The 23,435-nt window shown below is 45.6% G+C and overlaps 1 protein-coding gene across 4 annotated transcripts in view; it reads left to right on the plus strand.

Moving 5' to 3' along the window:
- LOC125460469 (plexin-A1-like) overlaps positions 1-23,435 on the plus strand; it is a 512,196-nt gene that overhangs the window by 259,903 nt on the left and 228,858 nt on the right. For 3 of the 4 annotated variants that reach the window (XM_059649731.1, XM_059649733.1, XM_059649732.1), the window contains exon 9: positions 4,940-5,054. In XM_059649731.1, coding sequence (XP_059505714.1) covers positions 4,940-5,054 — 115 coding nt within the window. Of the gene's footprint in view, positions 1-4,939; positions 5,055-18,156; positions 19,192-23,435 lie in introns of those variants that run through there. The other variant, XM_059649734.1, reaches the window with a different exon arrangement.

Consider the following 23,435-nt stretch of genomic DNA (forward strand, 5'->3'; position numbering starts at 1 on the left):
TGCCTTCATGAAGGGGAAACAAAACCATGTCTATCAGGTTTATTGTAGCCATCGCAGTGTCGAGCTGGAGGAACACAGCATCTGAGGAACAGGAAAGTTGATGTTTTGGGTTGGGACCCTTCAGCAGAGCTGGGAAGGGGGAAAGGGGCACTGGGAAATAAATAGAGGGAGGATGGGTGGGGCTGGGGTAAGGTAGGTGGGATGGTGATAGGCGGATTCAGATAGTCGGGTCGTGGGGATTGGTCAGTGGGAAGGGTGGGGTGAATGGGTGGGCAGCAAGATTGGAGTTCTTTCTAGAGTCATAGAGCTGTACAGCAGGGAAACAAACCCCGAGGCCCAACTCATTCATGCTGACCAGATGCACACTAGATGAGGCACGGCAGCTCAGTGGTGCTTCACAGCACCAAGGACCTGGGTTCATTTCCAGCCTCGGGCAACTGTCTGTGTGGAGTTTGCTCAGTCTCTACGTATCTGCACAGGTGTTCTCCCACAGCCCAAAGTTTTACAGGCTAGGTGGGCTGGCCATGGGAAAAGCAGGGTTACAGGGATAGGGCAGAAGGTGGGTCTAAGCAGGTGTCGGTATGGACTAGATGGGCTGAAAGGCCTGCTTCCATACTCTACAGATTCTATGATATCCTAAGTTAGTCTAGTCCCATTTGGTCCATATCCCTCTAAACCCTTCCTATTCATGTACCATCCAGATGCCTTTTAAATGTTATAATTGTACCAGCCTCCACCACCTTCTCTGGCAGCTCATTCCATACACGCACCACCCTCTGAATGAAAAAGATGCCCGTTAGGTCCCTTTTAAATCTTTCCCCTTCACCTTAAACCCATGCTGTCCAGTTTTGAACTTCCTCACCCTAGGGAAAAGACCCTTGTTATTCACTTTGTCTATACTCGTCACGACTTTATAAACCTCAATAAGGTCACCACCGTTCACCCTCCTACCCTCCAGTGAGCAAAGTCCCAGCCTCTCCAGTCTATTTTTATATCTCAAACCCTTCAGTCCCAGCAACATCCTGGCAAATCTTTTCTGAACCCTCTCCGGTTTAATAATATCCTTTTCTATAACTGGGCGACCAGAACTGCACCCAATGCTCCAGAAGAGACCTTGCCAATGTGCTGTACAACCTCAACACGATGACCAAACTCCTGCAGTTAAAGGTCTCAGCAGTGAAGGCTAGCATGCTAAATGCCTTCTTAAGCCCCTCTGTCTACCCGTGACACAGATTTCAATGAATTACGTACCTGAAACCCTAGGTCTCTCAGTTCTACACCACTGCCCTGATCCAACCATTAATTGTATAAGATGGCATGAGGAACACAGACTGGTGAATGAAACAAAATGACAGCACCCTGATGAGAGCCAAGAAAGCTCCTGTCAAGATTTAGGCTTCTCTTAATAAACTGCCCACCCCTCTCAGCACTGTCAGAAGGTTACAGATCGACTGCTGAGGAAACTGTGCTCCCTTAATGCGTCTCCAAGAGGTTTGAACGCTCCTGTCAACTGCCTTTCATTTGATTGATGTCGTCGCTTCAGTTAATGCAAATCTATCCAGCAAAATCCAGTGACATTTGGTGGACAAACTGTAATGCATCCTGTCTGTCTGTTCCGCCCCACGCCCTCTCTTCCTGAAATGCCATTTCTGTGTCAAAGTGCAGGACTCCCTCTTCCTACTCTCCCTCTGATGTTTTTCCGCTAAAATGTAAATAAATAATACTTGTGAAGACAAAGCGTCCTTCCTGACTCAGATGTCCCAAGTGATTTACAGCCGTTTAGGTGTTTTTGAAAGAAGTCACTACTGCACAGCAGGTACCACCTTTAACATTCACTCCCTCTTGATACAATTGCAGTGAGACTGTAGCAACTTGCCAACCCTCCTCCAGTGCACCTTCCAAACCCATGATGCCTGCCGTACAGAAGGACAGGTGCGGGAGATACATGGGAACATCATACCCCTTAGGTTCTCCTCCCAAATTCACTGTCATTGGGTTAAAGTCCAAGAACGCCCTCCCTAACAACCCTGTGGCGCGGGACCCAGGAGAGAGTGTTACATTTGGTGTCATTTGCCGAGATCTGCGAAGCTTGGGTTTGGGTGTTGGGGGCAGGAGCCCGGTCCGGGAGCAGCACGAGGAAACGGTGATTTTCCTCCGCAACCATGTGTGGGTGTACTCCCAACACGTGGGCTGTAATGGTTCAAGAAAGTTGCTCACTATCACCTCCAGACAGACACTAACTGCTGCCATGCCTACAATCCTTGAAAAGTTTTTACACCTCCTTCAGAATCACCCCATTGCTGTGGGTCTGGAATCGCACGGAGTCCAGACCAGGTAAGGAGATAGATTTCATTCCCTGGAGGACATCAGTGAACCAGGTGGGCTTTCACACCAATTGACAGTGAGTTTCAGAGGCACCGTTAGCTTTTTGTGGAACATTTTTGATTGAATTCAAATGTCAGCACCTCCCGTGGGGAGAGAGTTCAAACCCATATCCCCAGAACGTTATCCTGGGGTTCAAGATTGCTAAAGACACATTAGATCTGCCCCCTGTATCCAATGTTCTAGTGAATTTCTGCAGTCCATCGATGCTATCTTGCCACACTGGAACGTTTGCTGAGGATCTGGGTGTTCCCTGTTGGATGTCAGTGAGCTTGTAGACATTGCTTGGCTTGTCGTCTTGCAGAAACATTAGGAACCCCATTTTTTTTATTCATTCACGGGGTGTGAGCATCCCAGCATTTATTGCCCGTATGGCAGTTAAGAGTCTCCCACAGTGCTGTGGGTCTGGAGTCACATGTAGGCCAGACCAAGTAAGGACGGTAGCTTCCTTCCCTAAAGGACATTAGTGAACATCTGCCGTGGTGGGATTTGAACCCAGGTGCCCAGATCATTACCTTGCTCTCTGAATTAATGGTCTTAGTGAAAATATCACTAGGCCATCGCCTCCCTGCGATGGATAGGGTTATAGGATTGATCGAGGAGCAAGGAAGGAGGGACCCCTTCAGACGTGTTCAAGGAGTTTTAAGACATTGTCCATCTTCAGACAGCAGATTGGAAAGACAGCATGATGGATTGGGAAAGGGGAGGTATGGAGATGAGCTTTGCATAGCAACAGGAGTGAGGAATTAGAACGTGGAAAAGTACAGCACAGTACAGGCCCTTCAGCCCATGATGATGTGCCGTGGAATAATCCTAATCCAAAAATAAAATAACCTAACCTACATTCCCCTCAATTCACTGCTGTCCATGTGCATGTCCAGCAGTCACTTAAATGTCACTAATGACTCCACTTCCACGACTACCACTGGCAAACTATTCCATGCGCTCACAACTCTCTGGGTGAAGAACCTCCCTCTGACATCTCCTCTATACCTTCCTCCTAACACCTTAAAACTATGACCCCTCGTGGCAGTCAGTCCTGCCCTGGGGAACACTCTCTGGCTATCGACTCTATCCATGCCTCCCATTACCTTATACACCTCGATCAGGTCACCTCTCTTCCTCCTTCTCTCCAGAGAGAAAAGTCCGAGCTCCGTCAGCCTCTCCTCGTAAGATACGTCCTCCAGTCCAGGCAGCATCCTGGTAAAGCTCCTTTGCCCTCTCCCAAAGCCTCCACATCTTTCCTATAACAGGGCGACCAGAACTGGACACAATATTCCAAGTGTGGTCTCACCAGGGTTTTGTAGAGCTGCAGCATAACCTCGCGGCTCTTAAACTTGATCCCCCTGTTAATGAAAGCCAAAACACCATATGCTTTCTTAACAACCTTATCCACTTGGGTGGCAACTTTGAGGGAGCTATGCACTTGAACACCAAGATCCTGCTGTTCCTCCACACTGCCGAGAATCCTGCAATTAATCCGATATTCAGCATGTAAGTTCGACCTTCCAAAATGCATCACTTTGCATTTATCCAGGTTGAACTCCATCTGTCATTTCTCAGCCCAGCTCTGCATTCTGTCAATGTCTCGCTGAAGCCTGCAATAGCCCTCGATACTATCAACGGCACCTCCAACCTTTGTGTCATCAGCAAACGTACTAACCCACCCCTCAACCTCCTCATCCAAGTCATTTATAAAAACTACAAAGAGCAGAGGCCCAAGAACAGAGCCCTGCGGGACACCACTCAGCACTGACCTCCAGGCAGAATACTTACCATCTACAACCACTCTCTGCCTCCTGTCAGCCAACCAATTCTGAATCCAGACAGCCAAATCACCCTGTATCCCATACTTCCTGACTTTATGAATGATCCTGCCATGGGGAACCTTATCAAATGCTTTCCTGAAGTCCATGTACACCACATCCACTGCTCGACCCTTGTCAACCTGTCTCGTGACTTCCTCAAAGGACTCAATAAGATTTGTAAGGTATGACGTGCCCCTCACAAAGCCATGCTGACTCCCTTTAATCATACTGTGCTTTTCCAAATAGTCATAAATCCTATCCCTCAGAATTCTTTCCAAAACCTTGCTGACCACAGACGTGAGACTGACTGGTCCGTAATTTTCAGGGATTTCCCTGTTCCCTCTCTTGAAAAGAGGAACAATATTTGCCTCCCTCCAATCTTCCGGTACGACTCCCTTGGAGAGTGAGGAAGCAAAGATCTTCGCCAGCAGCTTAGTAACCTCCTTTCTCGCTTCCCGGAGCAACTTAGGATAAGTAGAATTCTGCCCTGTATCTGAGTTCCCTTTACTCCACAAAGATGCATGGGTGGTGGTTTGTATGGTGCGTAGAGACTGATGTGGACTGAATGGCCTATTTCTCTGCTGGACATTGAAGATGATTCAAGTTGAAACTGTCTGGTCGCCGACATGATGGGCCGAATGGCACAGGACAATTCAGTGATTCTGAGCGATGGGCAGCTTGTGTGATTTATTGTGCTTTGTTTTTCAGAAGCGACGTATATTTACTGATCCTTTATCTCTCTCCCCCAGCTGCCTTGCGTGTGTGAACGGCTCCTTTCCTTGCCACTGGTGCAAATACCGTCACGTTTGCACCCAGAATGCCGCGGACTGTTCGTTTCAGGAGGGCCGAGTCAGCATGTCGGAGGTAAGCTCTTGCGATGTGACTCTGAAGTAGATCGCTGTCTGTATGAGGCTGAGGGTTGCTGCATTACAGAAATCCCCCACCCCCTTCCCAACACCAGCACCTCCACGGCAAGATGGTACCTGAAGAGTGGCAATTGATTGTGTTTGGTGCAGACAGCAGCAAGATGGGTAGGGAAGGGATGGCGACACAGCCATTATTAATGAAGAGTTGGCTCAGGACTGACGAACTCTCTTTGAACTATATCTTATTTTTAACTCAAACTATTCAAAATGGCGTCAGATCATGGCGATAGTGATAAAGCTTTTCACTGTAAAACTCTTCTCATTGTAAACTACATGTGACGCTAAATTCATTCATTCATTCAGATAGTGATTCCCTGACATGGTATATTTACGGACAAAAACAAATTCGCTGGAGAAGCTCAGCAGGCCTGGCAACATCTGTGAAGGGAAAAACAGAGTTAACGTTTCAGGCCTGGTGACCCTTCCTCAGAACTGGACCCGAAACGTTAACTCTGTTTTCTCCTCCACAGATGCTGCCAGACCTGCTGAGCTTTTCCAGCAACTTTGTTTTTGTTCCTGATTCACAGCATCCACAGTTCTTTTGGTTTTTATATGGTATATTTATGAACGGCTCTTCCATTAATGAGCCGTGCCATAAAGGCTCGTTGTCACACATCAGTGGACAGAAGTGATTGAAAGTCCATCATTGGGCACATTCATCTCCATGCTCACTGTGCCCAGCTGGTTGAGATTCCTGTTTAATCAGTGGGACTTCTGTTCGAGGTCACGACTTTAAAGATAATCCAGGGAACGTCAGGAGAAGCAGTCATCATCGTCAGGGTCTGAGCAGCGTTCCAGCTGGTAATCTGCTCCATCCACTTGGAAAGCACCTGACGGAGAGACATTTCATGGGAGACGTCTGCCTGGAGGCCTCGATGTTGCTGTCCTCCCCAAACATTGTGGATGGGAACCTCCTGCTCCTGTTTGCTTGCAGATCAGCAACAGCAGGGGGTGCTGTTTGGTGCTCATGCGTTAGGCGAGGGTAATGATTGGCTCGGTTCCCTGCCCCTGTCCACGGTTCTCTGGCTTACGGTGAGCGTGCATGCCGGATACTAAAACAGAAATTGCTGAAAAAGCTCAGCAGGTCTGGCAGTGTCTGTGGAGAGAGAAACAGAGTTAACATTTTGGGTCAAGTGGCCCTACCTCAGAACTCGATGTTGCCTTTTCGTCTTCCACCCCCCTTCCTGGCGGCCCTGTCCTGTGGCCCGTCCCACTCAAACTGCAATTTTTGAGCCCCCTTCTGTCATTCACCCCTTTCTTTCTCTGGGGCGGGTCCAAGGGGTCGGGTGGGCGTAACCTTAAGTCGACAGGGGGTGATGTCAGAAAGCACATCTTCGCACAAGGAGAAGTGGAAGTCTGCGAGAGTCTACCTCCAAAAAAACACTATTCAAGCAATTAAAAATGTCAGAGCTGCGCATGACGGGACATTATTGGGATAGAGTTTGGAGGGCTGTGGAACCAAAATGGGTTTCTGTAGTCAAGAATGCTTTAGCAAATCGAATGGGCTTGTGCATGCTCCAGCTCCAAATCACCTTCCTTATTCTGGATCAATTACAAACCAGACCACTTTATAATAAACCCTCAGGTCAGAATTAGGGGGCTGGAGTAGATGGACAAACTTAAGTGTTGAGGTGCATTTCTCATAACTTTCACCACGGCCGTGATTTTCTGATAAGGATTCATTCTTGCCAGGCCTCTCTGCCAGTCCCAGGGGAATGCCTGTATGGCTTTGAGTTTTGTTCTGTATTGCTCAGTGCGATGCAGCATCTTTTATTATGTGTTCTGTTGCCTCATTGCAGTTTGGTTCAAGAAAAGTCTGGATGAGGAGAAGATGAACTCAAGTACTGTCTTCAAAGTAACACTATTTATTTTACATTAATACTAACTACTTGTATACACGATCCTCATCGATCCACCAAGCTTTGACTTATCGTTACATTAAGTTATGACTAATCGATCTTCTTTGAAATTTTGTGTGAGCTCACTCCCAGAAAATCTCACATTCTGGTGTATCTTCCCATCTGTTCTATTTATACCCAGTGATGTGCAGCCCCCTGACATCAATGCACAGTTGCTCCAGGGTCCTAATGCCCTTACACAGTCAAGAGTTCTGTTGACTCCCCACCTTCCTTCCCTCCTTCTTTCATAGGGAAAGTAGCCACTATTTGTGACATTGACAGAATGCAGAGCTGGGCTGAGAAATGGCAGATGGAGTTCAACCTGGATAAATGCGAAGTGATGCATTTTAGAAGGTCGAACTTAAATGCTGAGTACAGGATTAAAGGCAGGATTCTCGGCAGTGTGGAGGAACAGCGGGATCTTGGTGTTCAAGTGCATAGCTCCCTCAAAGTTGCCACCCAAGTGGATAAGGTTGTTAAGAAAGCACATGGTGTTTTGGCTTTCATTAACAGGGGGATCGAGTTTAAGAGCCGCGAGGTTATGCTGCAGCTCTACAAAAGCCTGGTGAGACCAAACTTGGGATATTGTGTCCAGTTCTGGTCGCCCTATTATAGGAAAGATGTGGAGGCTTTGGAGAGGGTGCAAAGGAGGTTTACCAGGATGCTGCCTGGACTGGAGGGCTTGTCTTACGAGGAGAGGTTGACGGAGCTCGGACTTTTCTCTCTGGAGAGAAGGAGGAAGAGAGGTGACCTGATCGAGGTGTACAAGGTAATGAGAGGCATGGATAGAGTTGATAGCCCGAGAGTGTTCCCCAGGGCAGGATTGACTGCCACGAGGGGTCATAGTTTTAAGGTGTTAGGAGGAAGGTATAGAGGAGACGTCAGAGGGTGATTCTTCACCCAGAGAGTTGTGAGCGCATGGAATAGTTTGTCAGTGGTAGTCGTGGAAGCGGAGTCATTAGTGACATTTAAGTGACTGCTGGACATGCACATGGACAGCGGTGGATTGAGGGGAATGTAGGTTAGGTTATTTTATTTTTGGATTAGGATTATTCCACGGCACAACATCGTGGACTGAAGGGCCTGTACTGTGCTGTACTTTTCTATGTTCTATGTAACATCTACATCCTACCATAGGCTGGGTAATTGGAAAGCTCTGCCCTTGATGATAATGTATAGCGATGATGTTTCCTGACAAGATCGAGCGTAAGCTTGTAGAGCTTCACTTGGATCCATCACCCGTAATGATGGAGAGTGTTTGGGAGGAGCTGGGGTTTCAGGATGTTGTAAGTTGCCAGGAATTGTCACTTAATCACCCGGACCTGACAAACCCTGGATCTGAATCACCAAGAAATGTCACTGGGATGTAAAGGACACTGCTTCTATAAACACGATCCTTGAATTTTTTTGTAAGTCGTGAATGGATTGAAAATTGGGGAGGGGGAAGAATGTTAATTGGGAGTAACAATTGAAGGGGTCATGTGAGGGACCAGTGAAGAATACATTCCCAGTTGGTGTTGCCCAGGGTGAGGAAGGAATGCGTTTTAATCCCAATGGCCTGCCATTATAAAAAGTCTGCAGTGGTTCTAATGAGGTCAAACAGGTGGACCTCATAGAATATGAGTTCTTTGACTGAGGCTGTTAATTTGGTCCAATCAGGGAGCACTGGCTGACAGGAGTGTCAGAGGCTCGGTTCTTTCTGAGAGCAGGCTCTGAGGAAGCTGAATCAGTATTAAAGACTCTCTGCATGTAAATAAAGGGTGACTTGGTGATTGAATACTCTCTGGAGTTATTTCCCGTCTGTAAAGAATTGACGCACGTTCATGAGATATACTTGTTTTTATTTGGCTGTGGTTAATTGCCTGTGAAATCCATCTCTGATCAGAGCTCTTTTCAGACTCACAGACCAAGGTAATGTCACATGATGGTGCACTGCTACGTGGCTAGGGGATGTGAAAGGGGTTTCAATTATTAGCTTGATTTGGAGGGGTGAGAGTGCCCCTCTTTAATAAATATCAGTGCTAATGGCCAATTATTAGCCTAACTTTTAATTATCGTATTCTTGCCTCCCACAATGCTGGCTTTGAGATTCCTGTATTAGTCAGAAATACTCTCCTTTTCTGTCATTGTTTTCTCAGTGAAATCACTTCACCAACAGACTGTAGGAACATTGTCAACCTTGCCAATTAATCCCATTATCTAGATCTACATTTAGCAGGCAACTGGAACCTTACCTCTGGAAGAGGAGGAAATAAAATTCAAACAAAGGGAAGCGCAAAGTGTTAACGTTACCAGTTCCCATCAAGCTGCAGAATGGGGACTTGGCTTTCACATGTTTGAAATGGGGCCCCATTGTACTTCAGAAGGTTAATTGCCTGGCATTTGAACCGAAGCAAGGAAGCTGGTTGTGTTTGTGCCAGGGACTGGAATGCTTGCTAAAAATGGGCGATCGCTGTCACCTGAGGTCAGGTATACAGTTGCCAAATCTCCAGACACTGAAGATTAATCTCCAGCAAGAAAACTACTTGTCAGCAAAACTCAAAAGAGGAAAATAAATCAGTAGTCGGTTAAAAAAATCATTTATAAAAATATTCTTTGAGCATGTTTCTTAGTCGAGTTTTATGGGGAGCCACTGCTTTGGTGGTAATATCACTGGACTAATAATCTAGAGGACCAGCCTGGGGACACAGGTTTAAATCTAACCGAGGCAGCTGGCTGAATTTAAATTCAGTGTGTAAATGTGGAATTGTTTCAGTTCTAAGGAAGAGTGAGTGAATCCGAAACGTTAACTCTGATTTTTCTCCGCAGATGCTGAGATTTTGCAACAATTTCTGTTTTTGTTTCTGGAATTGATAATCTTGACGATAATGAATTGATTGTTGTAAAAGCCCAATGGGCTCCGTAACATCCTTTAGGGAAAGAAATCTGTCACCCTTACCCGGTCTGGGTCGCATACAACAGTGTGGTTGACAACCGTTGAAATTGTCCAGTAAAAGCTGATTGGGTCTATCATATTGCTGCAGAAATAAACCCTGTAGATATAGTGACACAACGTGGAATGAGGCATTCAAGAGAAGATGACTGCTCAAGGGTAATTAGCGATGGGCAATACTTAGCCAGTGAAGGTCACATCCCAAGAATAAATAAGACCAGAAGTTGGCAAGCCTGGTCCTCCATATAACGTTTAGGTTGGGGTTGAGGTGCTCAAAAGTCTGCTGTCTCATTACAATTTTCCATTCCTGACACAGTGTGAGGAACAGCCTCTCAGCTGAAACTGCCCAAAATCAATCTGCAAGGACAGTCTACTGAGGAGAGTTTGAATAGGTTGGGTCTGTAACTCATTGCAGTTCAAAAGAATGAGAGGTAATCTTATTGAAACATGCAAGATTGTGAGGGGGGCCAGAGATAATGGAAACTGCAGATGCTGGAGAATCCAAGATAATAAAGTGTGAAGCTGGATGAACACAGCAAGCCAAGCAGCTTCTCAGGAGCACAAAAGCTGACGTTTCGGGCCTAGATCCCTCTGATGAAGGGTCTAGGCCTGAAACGTCAGCTTTTGAGCTCCTGAGATGCTGCTTGGCCTGCTGTGTTCATCCAGTTTCACACTTTGTTATCTAAGATTGTGAGGGGACTTGTGGGTAGATGTGGAGAGGTTGTTTCCCCATGTCGAAGAATTTAGGACCAGGGGACACCATCTCAGAGTAAAAGGTCATCTATTTAAGACAGCTAAATCATCCATGCTGACCAGACATCCCAATATGACCTAGTGCCATTTGCCAGCATTTGGCCCATGTTGCTGTAAACCTTCCTAATCATACACCCATCCAGATGCCTTTTAAATGCTTTAATTGTATCATCCTCCACCACTTCTTCATTCCATACATGCTTTGTGTGAAAAAGTTACCCCTCAGGTCCTTGCTAATCTTCCCCCTCTCACCTTAAACCTATGCCTTCTCGTTTTGGACTCCTCTACCCTGGGGAAAAGACCTTGTCTATTCACTCTATCCATGTCCCCCCTCTGTAAGGAAATTCCCCAGCCTTTGAGCTGCCAGGGAAAATAGCCCCAGCCTATTCAGCCTCTCCCTATAACTCAAACTCTCCAGTCCCGGCAACATCCTTGTAAATTTTTTTCTGCACCTTCTCAAGGTAATACCATCCTTCTTATAGCAGGGCAACCAGAATTGAACGCAGTATTCTAAAAGTGGCATCACCAATATCCTGTGTTGCTGTAACATGACATCCCAACTTGTTGACTCAGGGTTCTGACCAATGAAGGCATGTGTACCAAATGCCTTCTTCACCATCCTATCTACCTGCGACTTTACTTTCAAAGAAGTATGCACCTGCACCCCTATGTCTCTCTGATCGGCAACACTCCCCAGGGCCCTACCATTAACTGTATAAGTCTGCCCTAATTTGCCTTACCAAAATGCAACTCCTCACATTTATCTAATATCTTCAGATGAAGGTCCAGTTGTACTCTGAGGTAATCGTCTTCACTGCCCATTACACCACCAATGTTGGTGCCATCTGCAATCTTATTAACCATGCCTCCTATATTTGCAACCAAACCATTTATACATATTATGAAAAGCAGTGGACCCAGCACCGATCCTTGTGGAATACTGCTGGTCACAGGACTTGAGTCTGAAAAGAAAGCCTCTACCACCAATCTCTACCTCCTACCTTCAAGCTAATTTTGTATCCAGTTGGCTAGCTCCCCTTGGATTCCATGTGATCTAACTTGCTAACCAGTTTACCATCCAGAACCGCTCTGCCTTCATCAACCTTCTTTTTCACCTCTTCAAACAATTCAGTCAAGTTAGTGAGGCATGATTTGCCATGCACAAAGCCGCGTTAACGGTCCCTAATAAATCATTGCCTTTCCAAATGCATGTTAGTCCAGTCCCTCAGAAACACCTCCAACAACTTACCTATCATTGGCTCACTGGTCTAAAGTACGCTGGCTTTTCTTACAACCTTTCTTAAAAAATTGGCACCACATTCGCCATCCACCAGTCTTCTGGCACTTCACCCGTGGCTATTGATGATCATAAGGAATTTCTTCACTCAAAAGGTGGTGAATCTATGGAATTCTTTATCACAGAGGTCTGTCAAGGCTGGGTCATTAAGCATATTCATGGCTTACACAGAGTAAGGGTTACGTAAGGGTTTATGGGGAGAATGCAGGAAACTGGAGTTGAGGATTATCAGATCGGCCGTGACTGAGAGATGGGGAAGCTAACCTGATGGGCTTAATGGTCTATTTTGGGTCTTCAAGTCTTTGATAAATGGACCTGCTTTAGACACTGGGCATGCAGTAAGAAGCCATCATTCAGAGCCAGTTGGTTTGCAAGTTTTTCTTGTGGCCTTGCTGAAGCCCCAGGCTCTGCAATTTCCGTGTATAAGTTCAATAACACACCTTGGGTGGGAATGCTATTGTTGTCATGTCAGCCTGATCCATCCAGTACCCCAGGGTCAGCAAGTTTCCGATGATGGAGTGGAGCACCTGCAGACCACCACAAACGCTGCTAACTTCATCAGTTCCGAACTGGCCAATCCGCTTCTGACAAGGTACAACCCCTGCTGTTCTGATTGTTTGACTTGCCTGCATTCCCTTCATTCATAAGCTGCCTCCCCCACCTCCTGCAGCTGTGATTAATACTACAGCAAGGAGGTGATTCACAATCTGCCAACATTCCCTCAAATTTCTAAACACAAAGAGTAGTGCGTGTTTGGAAGCCTCTTCCTCAAATGGTGGTCGATGCTTATTCATTTGTTAAAGTTAGATCTGAAACAAGCAAATTTTTATGAAGCCAGCGTATTGAGTGATTACGGATGCAAGGCAGGCAGATGGAATTAGACCACAGAACAACCATTGAGTGGTGCAACGGGTTCAAGGGACTGAATGGCAAACTTGTGTTCCAATGTTCCTCTTCCTGAGCCATTTCCTCGTCTTCCAGTGCACCCTCAACAAATTTGCATTGATTTCGCCCCTAAAACATCCTCATGCTGACTCAGCTCTTTTATTGCCACTGGCCTACCAACCTTCCTGCAAAGTTTAACCACCCAGTGTCAGGAATGCAAGAGACAAATTGTACACTCCAAGATCCCTCAAGTAGCAATGGTGGTCTGACCATCTGTTCTTAGTCATATTGGTTGCTCGATCGCTATTGGTCAGGATATATTGGGCATTGTATCTAAGCGAAGATACATTGGCATTGGAGACAATCTGGAGAAAGGTCACTTGACTGATTCCAGGGATGGAGGTCTTATGAGGGGAGGTTGGAACTCTTTGGAATTTAGAAGAACAAGAAGTTATTGAGATATATAAGATTCTTTCGTTACTTGACGGCACCAATGTGGAAAGGTGTGTCCCATTGTGGAAGAATCCAGGACCAGAGCACATTAACTCAGGACAAGGGTTGGTCTGGTTAATACAGAGAAGAGGAGAAATTTTCCCTCTCAGAGGATAGTGAATCTGTGGAATTCTTTAACACAGAAGGCTGTCGAGGTTGGGTCATTAAGTATATTCAAGGCTGAGATTTTTAATTGGTAAGGGAATCTAAGGTCAGAGGGAATATTAAGTTGATCTTATTTGAGCATTTCATGATCTCTTTGAATGACAGAGAGGATTCGATGGGCTGAATGGCCTCCTTCTGCTCCTATGTCCTGTGGTCTTATTAATAGGATGGTAGGGATACCTGCTGTTCTTTCAAAGCGGTGGCCTGGAATCCTTTACATTTGCACAAGCAGACATACCCAAAGTTTAACACCTCTCCGATAGATGATGTTTCTGACAATGCAGACTTCCTCAGCCCTGTGCTGGGCTCCCAAGCCAGAATTTGTTCTCAAAATCTCTGGAGTGGATCTTGGCCCAGTGATTTTATAGAAGTTTATAAAATTGGGAGGAGTATGGATAGGATGAATAGCCAAGACCTTTCCTCAGGGTGGGGGAGTTCAAAATTAGAGGGCACAGGTTTAAACAAAGAGGGGAAAGATATAAAGGGGACCTAAAAGACAACTTTTTCACACAGAGGGTGGTGCGTGTATGGAATGAGCTGCTAGAGGAAGTGGTGGAGCCTGGTACAATTACAACACTTAAAAGACATCTGGATGGGGTATGAATAGGAAGGGTTTAGGGTGATAAGGGCCAAATTCTGACAAACCGGATTCGATGAATTTCGGATTTCTGGTTGTCATGGATGAGTTGGATGGATGGGTCTGTTTCCATGCTGTATGGATCTATGACTGTATGGCTGTAAATGATCGTTTAGGTAAGGCAATTCAACTCACATAGCTGTTACATTAATTGAATATTGCCATTCCTGAAACTGCCTTCCCTCACTCCCTTTAAGACCCTCCTTCAAATGTACCTCTTTGACAATGTTTTTTGACATCTGCTCTTGATGAGTTTATTATTGTTTCATGGGATCTGGGTATTGTTTGGTGAGGCCAGTATTTGCTGGAGCTCTCTTGGGGCTATTTCAGAGGGCAGCTCAGAGTCAACCTCTGTGAATCTGGAGTCACAAACTGAATAATGCAGCAGACTCAAAGTAATGAATTACCTAGTCAGAGTCATAAAGTTATACAACATGGAAATAGACCCTTCAGTCCAACTCATCCATACCGACCAGAGATCCCAAATTAATTTAGTCCCATTTGCCAGCATTTGGCCCTTTTCCTCGAAATTGTTTCTTTTCATATACCCATCCAAATGCCTCTTAAATGTTGTAATTTCATGATTACACAAACTTCTAATAGGTCACCCCTCAACCTTTGATGCTCCAGGGAAAATAGCCCAGCCTATTCAGCCTCTCCCTAAAGCTCAAACCCTCCAAACCCTGGCAACATCCTTGTAAATCTTTTCAGCGCCCTTTCAAGTTTAACAGCATCCTTTCGGTAGCAGGGAAACCGGAATTGAACGCTGTATTCCAAATGTGGCTTAGCCACTGCCCTGTACAGCTGCAGCATGACATTTCAACTCCTTTACTCAATGCATTAACCAATAAAGGCAAGCGTACCAAACACCTTCTTCACTGCCCTGAGACTCTGCTTTTCAGGAGCTATGAACCTACACCCCAAAGTCTGTTTGTCCAGCAACACTCCCCAGGACTTTACCATTAACTGCATAAACCCTACCCGATTTGCCTTTCCAAAATGCAGCACCTCACATTTATCTAAAATAAACTCCATCTGACACTCCTTAGCCCATTGGCCCATCTGATCAAGATCCCGCTGTACTCTGAGGTAACCTTCTTTAACTGTCCACCGCACCTTCAATTTTGCTTTCATCTGCAAACTTACTAACCATGCCTCCTATGTTCACATTCAAATCATAATTTACCATCCCATCTTAATCTTCTCTGCTCTAAGGAGAGTAATCCCAGCACTTTCATCTCGCCTGCGGACCAAAGATGCTCGCCCCTAGTGCCATTGTGTGGAATCTCACTCTCCTCTCCACGAGGCTTTGACACGATTCCTGATGTGTGGCGCCAGAATTGGATAAAATATTCCAGCTGAGACACTGCTCCATTCCGTTTAGTAACTGTCCTGGTTTGAAACCAGGACAGAGTGCTGTAACAAATCACAGGATGAGCACAAAATGTAAAAGTTAATGCAATTTTATTTAACACCGAATGGGAAATGTGCCTGCCTGGTATATTTTTAGTGCTGTGTCTCTGCATTTGGCTTTCGAAAGAAAGTAAATATTAAAATAGATCACACAATGAACTGGATCAGTGCGGGATTAACTGATTTCATATATGAGAAATTACCCAGTAATATCTTCAACGAACAAGGATACCAGTGCAGCCAGACACAATATCTCCTTGAAATACCAAATCCTACGTTCAAAAACAATGAGCCAGTTCAGCAAATATTTCCAGACAACCTTGCTCACAAGGCTGAAGATTTCACTGTTTGAAATTTCAGCAGTTATTTCTTCATCTTTGGATAATTTTCCCTCACAGTGACTGCAATGTCCATGTTCCGACAGCTTTTCCCAGCAGGGCTCAGGAACATGCAGGAACACCTGCCTGGTTTGTTTCAGGCCAGACGTTCTGATATCCCGTAGCTTATAAAAATCAGTAGAACTGTCAAAGATCAGATAAGAAATTTTGGGAGAAACCCAGCAGCTCTGGCAGCATCTTTGGAGAGAGAAACAGCGTTAATGTTTCAGGTCCAGTGACGCTTCTTCGGAACTGGACCTGAAATGTCCATTCTGCTTTGTCTGCACAGATGCTGAACTTTTCCAGCAATTTCTGGTTTTTGTTTCTGATTACCAGCAACCACGGTTCTTTGGTTTGTTCTTTTGTGGGACTGACACGGTGTGGGTGACATTGAAAATTAATGGTGGGTGACGGAGAATGGATTTGACTCCTTCTGACGTGGGCCGAGCCTTTTCAAACACTTTATGTCGGTTTGGTCGCTGGAAAATTTTTCATTTGATGCCCATCCCAAATTAATCCTGAAATTGAGCCGTTTCAGAACCAATCATTTCATGTGGGCCTGTAGTCACATGTAGGGTGAGACCGGGTAAAGGTGGCAGATTTCCAACCGTAAACGACTGTAGTGAACCAGTTTGTAGGTGGTGGGGTCTTCCTGTATGACAGTGATCTGGGTGCCATTCCATTTCAGTTTCATATTTTAAATTTAAAATTACACCAGTTGGATTTGAACCATGGCTCCAGTGCATAAGCTTGGCGCTCTGGGTCAACCTTGCCCAGACAGACATTGAAAACTTCTGCACATTGTGATCTGCAGTTTCTTTTAATTCACTACTGGAGCATCGGCATCACTAGCTGGACCTGCATCAATTGCCTGACCCTAGTTGCCCCTTGAGAAGGTGGTGGGGAGCTGCCTTCTTGAACCACTGTGAACCATGTGCTGTGGGTTGACCCTCAATGCCCTTAGGGAGGGGAATTCTAGGATTTTGACCAGCGACCATGAAGGAACGGCGACATATTTCCAAGTTAGGACGTTGCGTTACTTGAGTGGGAGCTTGCATGGGGCAGCGTTCCCATGTATCTGTTGCCCTTGTCCTTCTAGAGGGAAACAGTTGGGGGTTTGGAAGGCGCAGTCTGAGGATCTTTGGTGAATTTCAGCAGTGCATGTTGTCGATAGTACACACTGCTGTGTCTGAGCGTCGATAGTGAAGGGTGTGGATGCGATGCCAATCAAATGGGCTGCTCTGTCCTGGACAGACTGACACCCAAGAACCTCAGGAGTCTGTGCAGCAGGAAACAAAGTTGCTCAGGATTACTGGCCAGAGGAGTGACCATGAAGGTAAAGTTACCATAGTTCCAGAGGGTCAATCTCTCTTGAGAGAGACAGGCCACTGGTGGTGAGTTTAACCTGAAGGTCAATGTACCTCAGGTGAGGGTGAAGTTGAGATAGTGGGACCTTCATGGTAATCTCAGCCAGTCTGGGATTTGAGCCCATGCTGTTGATGTTGATGTATTGCAAACCAGCTGTCCAGACAACTAAGCTAACCGAACCCTCCTACTTCACCACCATCTGTATGCACTTGTTTGAGAATTCAGTTCTGTGCCCTATATCAGGAAGCATTCTTTGTGGAGGATGTTTCACTTGGGTGCAATCACAGCCGTGTAAGACCCTCTGTTTAATCTGCAATAGACTTTGCGTCACTGCAACACTCTGACGATAGGAGTGTTTGGTCAGAGTTACTTGTTGAGATTTGGGACTGGAAACAGATTGGATTCTCACTCTTCCTGCTGCGTTCGGACAGGAGATGGAGTTCAGTGATGCCGAAATTATTACTGTACCAGGTAGCAGCTAACCTCACTGGTGAGGCAGTTTTTCAACCACTTGAACAAGGATGTGTTGGGCTGAATGGCCTCTTTGTAGAACGACCTGCCATGCCAGCTCAGTGTAGATAGGGGGGCACAGCCCTGTCACTAACCTCTACCATGACTCAGCGTGAAATCAGATCCTGCCCCAAGTTAGGAAGTTGTGGGTTCAAGGCTCACTGTTGAGGCTTAAGCGCAAAATAGGGGACTGGAATAATGTTCAGGAGACCTGCGTTCAAGTCCTGTTGACAATAGATAGTAGATCTGATGATAAGAAATCATTGTTGCTTGTTGCAAAAACAAACCCATCTGTTTCACTCATATCTTTCAGGGAAGGAAACTGCCATCCTCACCTAGTCTGGTCTACATGTGACTCCAGACCCACAGCAATGTGGTTGATTCTTAACTGCCCTCTGGGCAATTAGGGAGGGACAATAAAAGTTACCTAACCAGTGACTGCCACAACCCGTGAATGGATAAAAAGAAACCTAGCCTGATTGTCCCAGTGTTGTACTGGGGGAGTGGTACTCTGGTGAAGGTGCTGAATTTGTTTGGGTCCTCTGTGTTCAAGGTCAAAGATTACGTGTCAATCTCTTCCTGAAACATCGACTCTCTCGATTTTGATGAAGAACTGAGGCCTCCTTGGTATCTGAGCAGAATTCTAAATCACGAACCAGGAATTATCCCAGAGTGGAGTTTCCACGTTGGCAGGAAAAATGACAGTAAAACGAAAGATTTGCATTTAGACAGCACCTCCTGTGGATTCAAGACACCACAATGTGCCAGATCGCCAACTTTTTGACATGTTATTGCTGTTGTCACCTGACTAATGTGCCAGGCAAATTGTGCACAGCAAGCTCCCACAGGGATGTGATGATAACATGATTGTGTGCTCTTAAATAAACTAATCTTTCCTTTCAGATACTTCGCTCCCATCCCCTCTCTGTCTCACTCTTCTCTTTCATTCCCTGACTCTTTCATTCTTTCTCTCTCATTTCCTTCCTGTCTCATTCTCCCTTCACTCTTGTTTGTCCCCTCTATCCATCTTTTGTCCCCTCTGTATATCTTTACCCTCATATCCATCCATTGCCCCCTCTATTTATCTTTTGCACCCTTTATCTGTCTTTTGTCCCCATCTCTCTCTCTTTAACTCCCTCTATTTATTATCTCCCTTTCTCTTGCCCCTTTATCTCTCGCTCTCGCTCTCTCTCTCTCTCTCTCTCTGCCTGTCCTTCTCTTTCTCTCCTCTCTCTCTCTCTCCCCTCTCTCTGTCTCCTCCTTCTGCCCTCTCACCCTATCCCCCCTCAGGGAGAGGATTAGTATCTTCCAAAGACCAACTGCTAATGAGTGCAGAGCCATTAAATCTGCACAACCCAACAATCTTTACTTTCTTTTTACAATATCCATTAAAATAACAAGCCCTTGAGAAGAAAAGATCATGAAATAAATGATGGTACAAGGTTTGAATGTATAAGAACTTGATCATTGTGCCTGGCCTCGTTGTATACCTGTGTGGAAAGCTTAATGAATGTTTTTAACATTTCAACCTCCCAACCCCATCGCCCCTGTTTACATCAGAAACAAAAAAAACTGCATTTGGCAAGCATTTTCAAAGTAGGAAGCCTGGCGGAGAATGTGAAGGCTTTGATCTGTTCCCCATCTAAGTATGCATTTGGCGTGAGGGGATTTAGATGATCTACTATTTGACCACGTGAGGCATCATAGCGCTGCCATTTGAAGCTGGATCCTTGTCTTCCAATGGTTTCGAATGGGACTGGGCAGTGCCTTTCCTTGCTCTGCCCCTCAACCCATTCTGTCCCGGCCACCCCTTCTGGAATCTGGGAATCCTTTCACCGTCAGTGCTTGAGGGAGCTGGGTGACTGTGTGGGAGTAGAGAAGGTGAGGTCTTGGTCTGCCCACTAACTTTACTGGTGTAAACCTGTTATGGTCAAATAGTACGAAAGGGACCACCTGGAACAAGAGTGATCACCAACTACCTTTCTGCCGCATGTTTCCAGCCGGGGGCTGGCCTTCCTCGGATCTTTATCTTTCCTCTCTTTGTTCTCTCATGGGAAGTGGGAGTCACTACCTTGGCCAGCACTTACTGCCCATCCCTAATTTCCCTTGAACTGAGAGGTTCACTGGGCCATTTTAGAGGGCTAGAAAGAGCCAACCATATGGCTGAGGGCCTGGAGTCACATGTGGGCCAGACCGGAAAAGGATGGCAGATTTCCCTCCCTGTGCGGATGAAGATGGCTTTCCTACAGCAACCGCTGCCACGGTTACGATTGCTGAGGTGATCTTTCTATTGAATATAAATTCCACTGTCGTGGGATTTGAACCCGTGTCCGCAGACTGTTATTCCGGGCCTCTGGATTACTGGGCCATGACGTTATGACAGTGTTTGGGTGAGGCCCTTAATAGGCATCTCAAGAAGAGTACCTGGACCTAAGGGGTTAAGTTATGAGAAGAGATTGTATAAATTAAGCCTGTTTTCTCCAGAATTTAGAAGGTTTAGGGGTGACCTGATCAAAAGTCAGAGAGTGGTGAATCTATGGAATTCACTGCCACAGAAGGTCAGGCGGAGGTCAGGTCACAGAGTGTATTTAAGACGGAGATAGATAGGTTATTGATTGTTAAGGGAATCAAGGGTTGCAGGGAGAAAGCAGGAGAATAAGGTTGAGAAACTTATCAGCTATGATTGAATGGCAGAGCAGACTGGATGGGCTGAATGGCCTATTTCTGCTCCTATCTCATACAGTGTTTTGGTCTTATATTAGCAGTAACAGGCAGGGTAGATAAGGATAAACTATTTCCACTCTTTGGAGATTTTAGGACTGGGGGCATTGTCTGACAATTAGGGCCAGATCATTCAGGAGAGATGTTAGGAAGCATTTCTGCACACAAAGGGTGGGAGAGGGTTCAAACTCTCTCCACAAATGGCGGTGGATGCTGACTCAGTAGCTAGTTTTACATCTGAGAGAGTATATTTTAGTTAAACAACAGTATTGAGGGGGGCAATGGCCGAATGGTATTATCACTGGACTGTTAATGCAGAGACCCAGGCAACGTTCTGGTGACCCGGGTTCAAACCCCACCGTAGCAAATGGCAGAATTTGAAATCAATAAATATCTGGAATTAAGAGTCTAGTGGTGACCATGAATCCATTGCCAATTGTTGGAAAAACCCATCTGGATCACTAATGTCCTTTAGGGAAGGAAACTGCCATCCTTACCTGGTCTGGCCTACATGTGACTACAGACCCACAGCAATGTGATTGACTCTGAACTGCCCTCTGGGCAACCAGGGATGGGCAATAAATGCTGCCTGGTCAGTGACACCGTCATCCTGTGAATGAATAAAGGGAAAAAAAAAGTGGGTCAAAGGCAGGTTTATGAAGTTAGGTCACAGATTAGCCATGATCTCATTGAATGGCGGAACAGGCTCAAGGGGCTGAATGACCTACTCCTGCTCCTGTGTTCCTTTGTTCAGTTGGCAAAGAACCTGGAGGACAACCTTGACTTTTACACACCCTTGGCTTCTTGGAGGCGAGGTGGAAAGCTGACAATCCCCGCAGTCCGCCTGGTTAAACTTCACCCCTCCTTCCTGCGCAAACACCCCAACATTTACCTCCCTCCCCTCCCCTCACTTTCTCACCCACCCACTGGGGCACTCAGTTCCTCCCATTATATCACAGCATGAACAATTGTTTTGCAAATTGCAGTCAGATACATTTCAACATGTTCGGCTGTTCCTGGTGTTGGTCGTATTATAAAGCAGTCTTTTCTTTATCGCAGTAATTGTGCTTTTGAGGTGAATGTGTTGTAGAGATTGGAGATGCCTGGTGTCTCTGTTTAACAATTATTAATTTGTTTCTGACATTCATGCTCTGACCCTGCAACAGTTGGTATGACTGTTTGACTTGCTTATCTTTGCTGAATGGGTAGAGCTGTGCAGACTGGGAGCAGCTGAACATCCTGCTCTTGATTTATTTTCTGACAGTGTTGGAGTCTGTCATTTTAAGCGTTTTTTTGGGAGCTATTTTAACTTCTGTCTGACGGGCGTTACATTGCAGATCAGCGGATGTCTATTGCATGTCATTCTCAGTTTGTGACTGCCTGGGATGAGGATCAGCCACCCCATTCCGGGGGTGAATGTAGGCAGAGGGGAACAGGGTACATTCAACATGAGCAACCAGAGCAAGTAACCATGAAAATTATTGTGGTGTTTCAAAAAAAAATATTTTATTCATCCAAAGTAAACTGTGTGATTTCCACATATTTTAGTGCCATTTATTGTCAATTTTGGTTTCTGGTTTTTGAGTTAGTCACATGTGGGTTGTCTGCATATCTGAAGTTAATTATGAGCTGAGATAACAAGGCGTAGAGCTGGATGAGCACAGCAGACCAAGCAGCATCAGAGGAGCAGGAAAACTAGAAGGGTCTAGGCCCAAAACGTCAGCTTTCCTACTCCTCTGATGCTGCTTGGCCTGCTGTGTTCATCTAGCTCTACACCTTGCTATCTCAGATTCACCAGCATCTGCAGTTCCGACTATGTCCTAATTATGAGCTGATTACCTGAATGTCTTTTGTTGGAAAAGTATTGGAACGTCTTAATAAGTAAATAGTAGAAGAATATTTGGACAATTGTAATCTAATCAGGCAGTTTTAACATGTTTTCCTGAGAGGGTAATTGTCTGACTAATGTGTTAGAGTTTTAGAACCAGAGTGAATAGAGGGGAACCAGCAAATGTGTTGTATTTGGACTCCAGAGACATTCGACATGGTGTCTCACAAAAGGTTAAGCCATAAGAGTCCGCAGTGTTGGAGGTGGGATATTGGCATGGATAGAGAACTGGCGAATGGGGAGCAAACAGCAAATGGGGATAAAGGTCCTTTTTACAGGTTGATGACCCTTGGCTAGTGGAGTTCAGTCCTGGGACCACAACTATTTATAAGGGCAGCAGATAGATGGGAACATCACCACCTTCAAGTTCCCCTGCAAGCCACTGGCTGTCCTGACTCGGAAATATATTGCTGTTCCCATTCACTGCCTGTGGGTCAAAATCCTGGGAATTCCCTCCCTAAGGACATGTGTGTCAACCCACAGCAGGTGGACTGCAGCAGTTCAAGAAGGCAGCTCACTACCACCTTCTCAAGGAGCAACTAGGGACGGGCAATAAATGCTGGGCCCAGCCAGTGACACGCATATCCCACTGATGAACAAAAAAAAATGCTTGGGAGAAGGAAGTGACTGTGCTATACCTAAATTTGAAGAAAGTGCAAAAATAGATGGAAAAGCAGGTTTCGAGAGGGATACAAGCACTTTACAGAGAGAAATTGATTAATTAACAAGTAGGCAAAAAAGTAAACAAACGGAGTGTAATGTGTGACAATATGAAGTTGTTCATTTTGCAAAGGAGAACAAAAGAACAATGTATTACTAACACAGAGGGACTTGGAAAACCTTGTGCATGAAACTCAGAAAGCTATTAGACAAGAGCATCAGGTAATCAGGAAGGTGAATGGAATGTTGGCCCTTATTTTGATGGGTTTAGCCCATAAGTGTAGGGAAACCTTATTATAACTGTACAAGTTGCCAGTGTGATG

Source organism: Stegostoma tigrinum, chromosome 11 (assembly GCF_030684315.1).
Source record: "Stegostoma tigrinum isolate sSteTig4 chromosome 11, sSteTig4.hap1, whole genome shotgun sequence".
Lineage (NCBI taxonomy): Eukaryota > Metazoa > Chordata > Chondrichthyes > Orectolobiformes > Stegostomatidae > Stegostoma > Stegostoma tigrinum.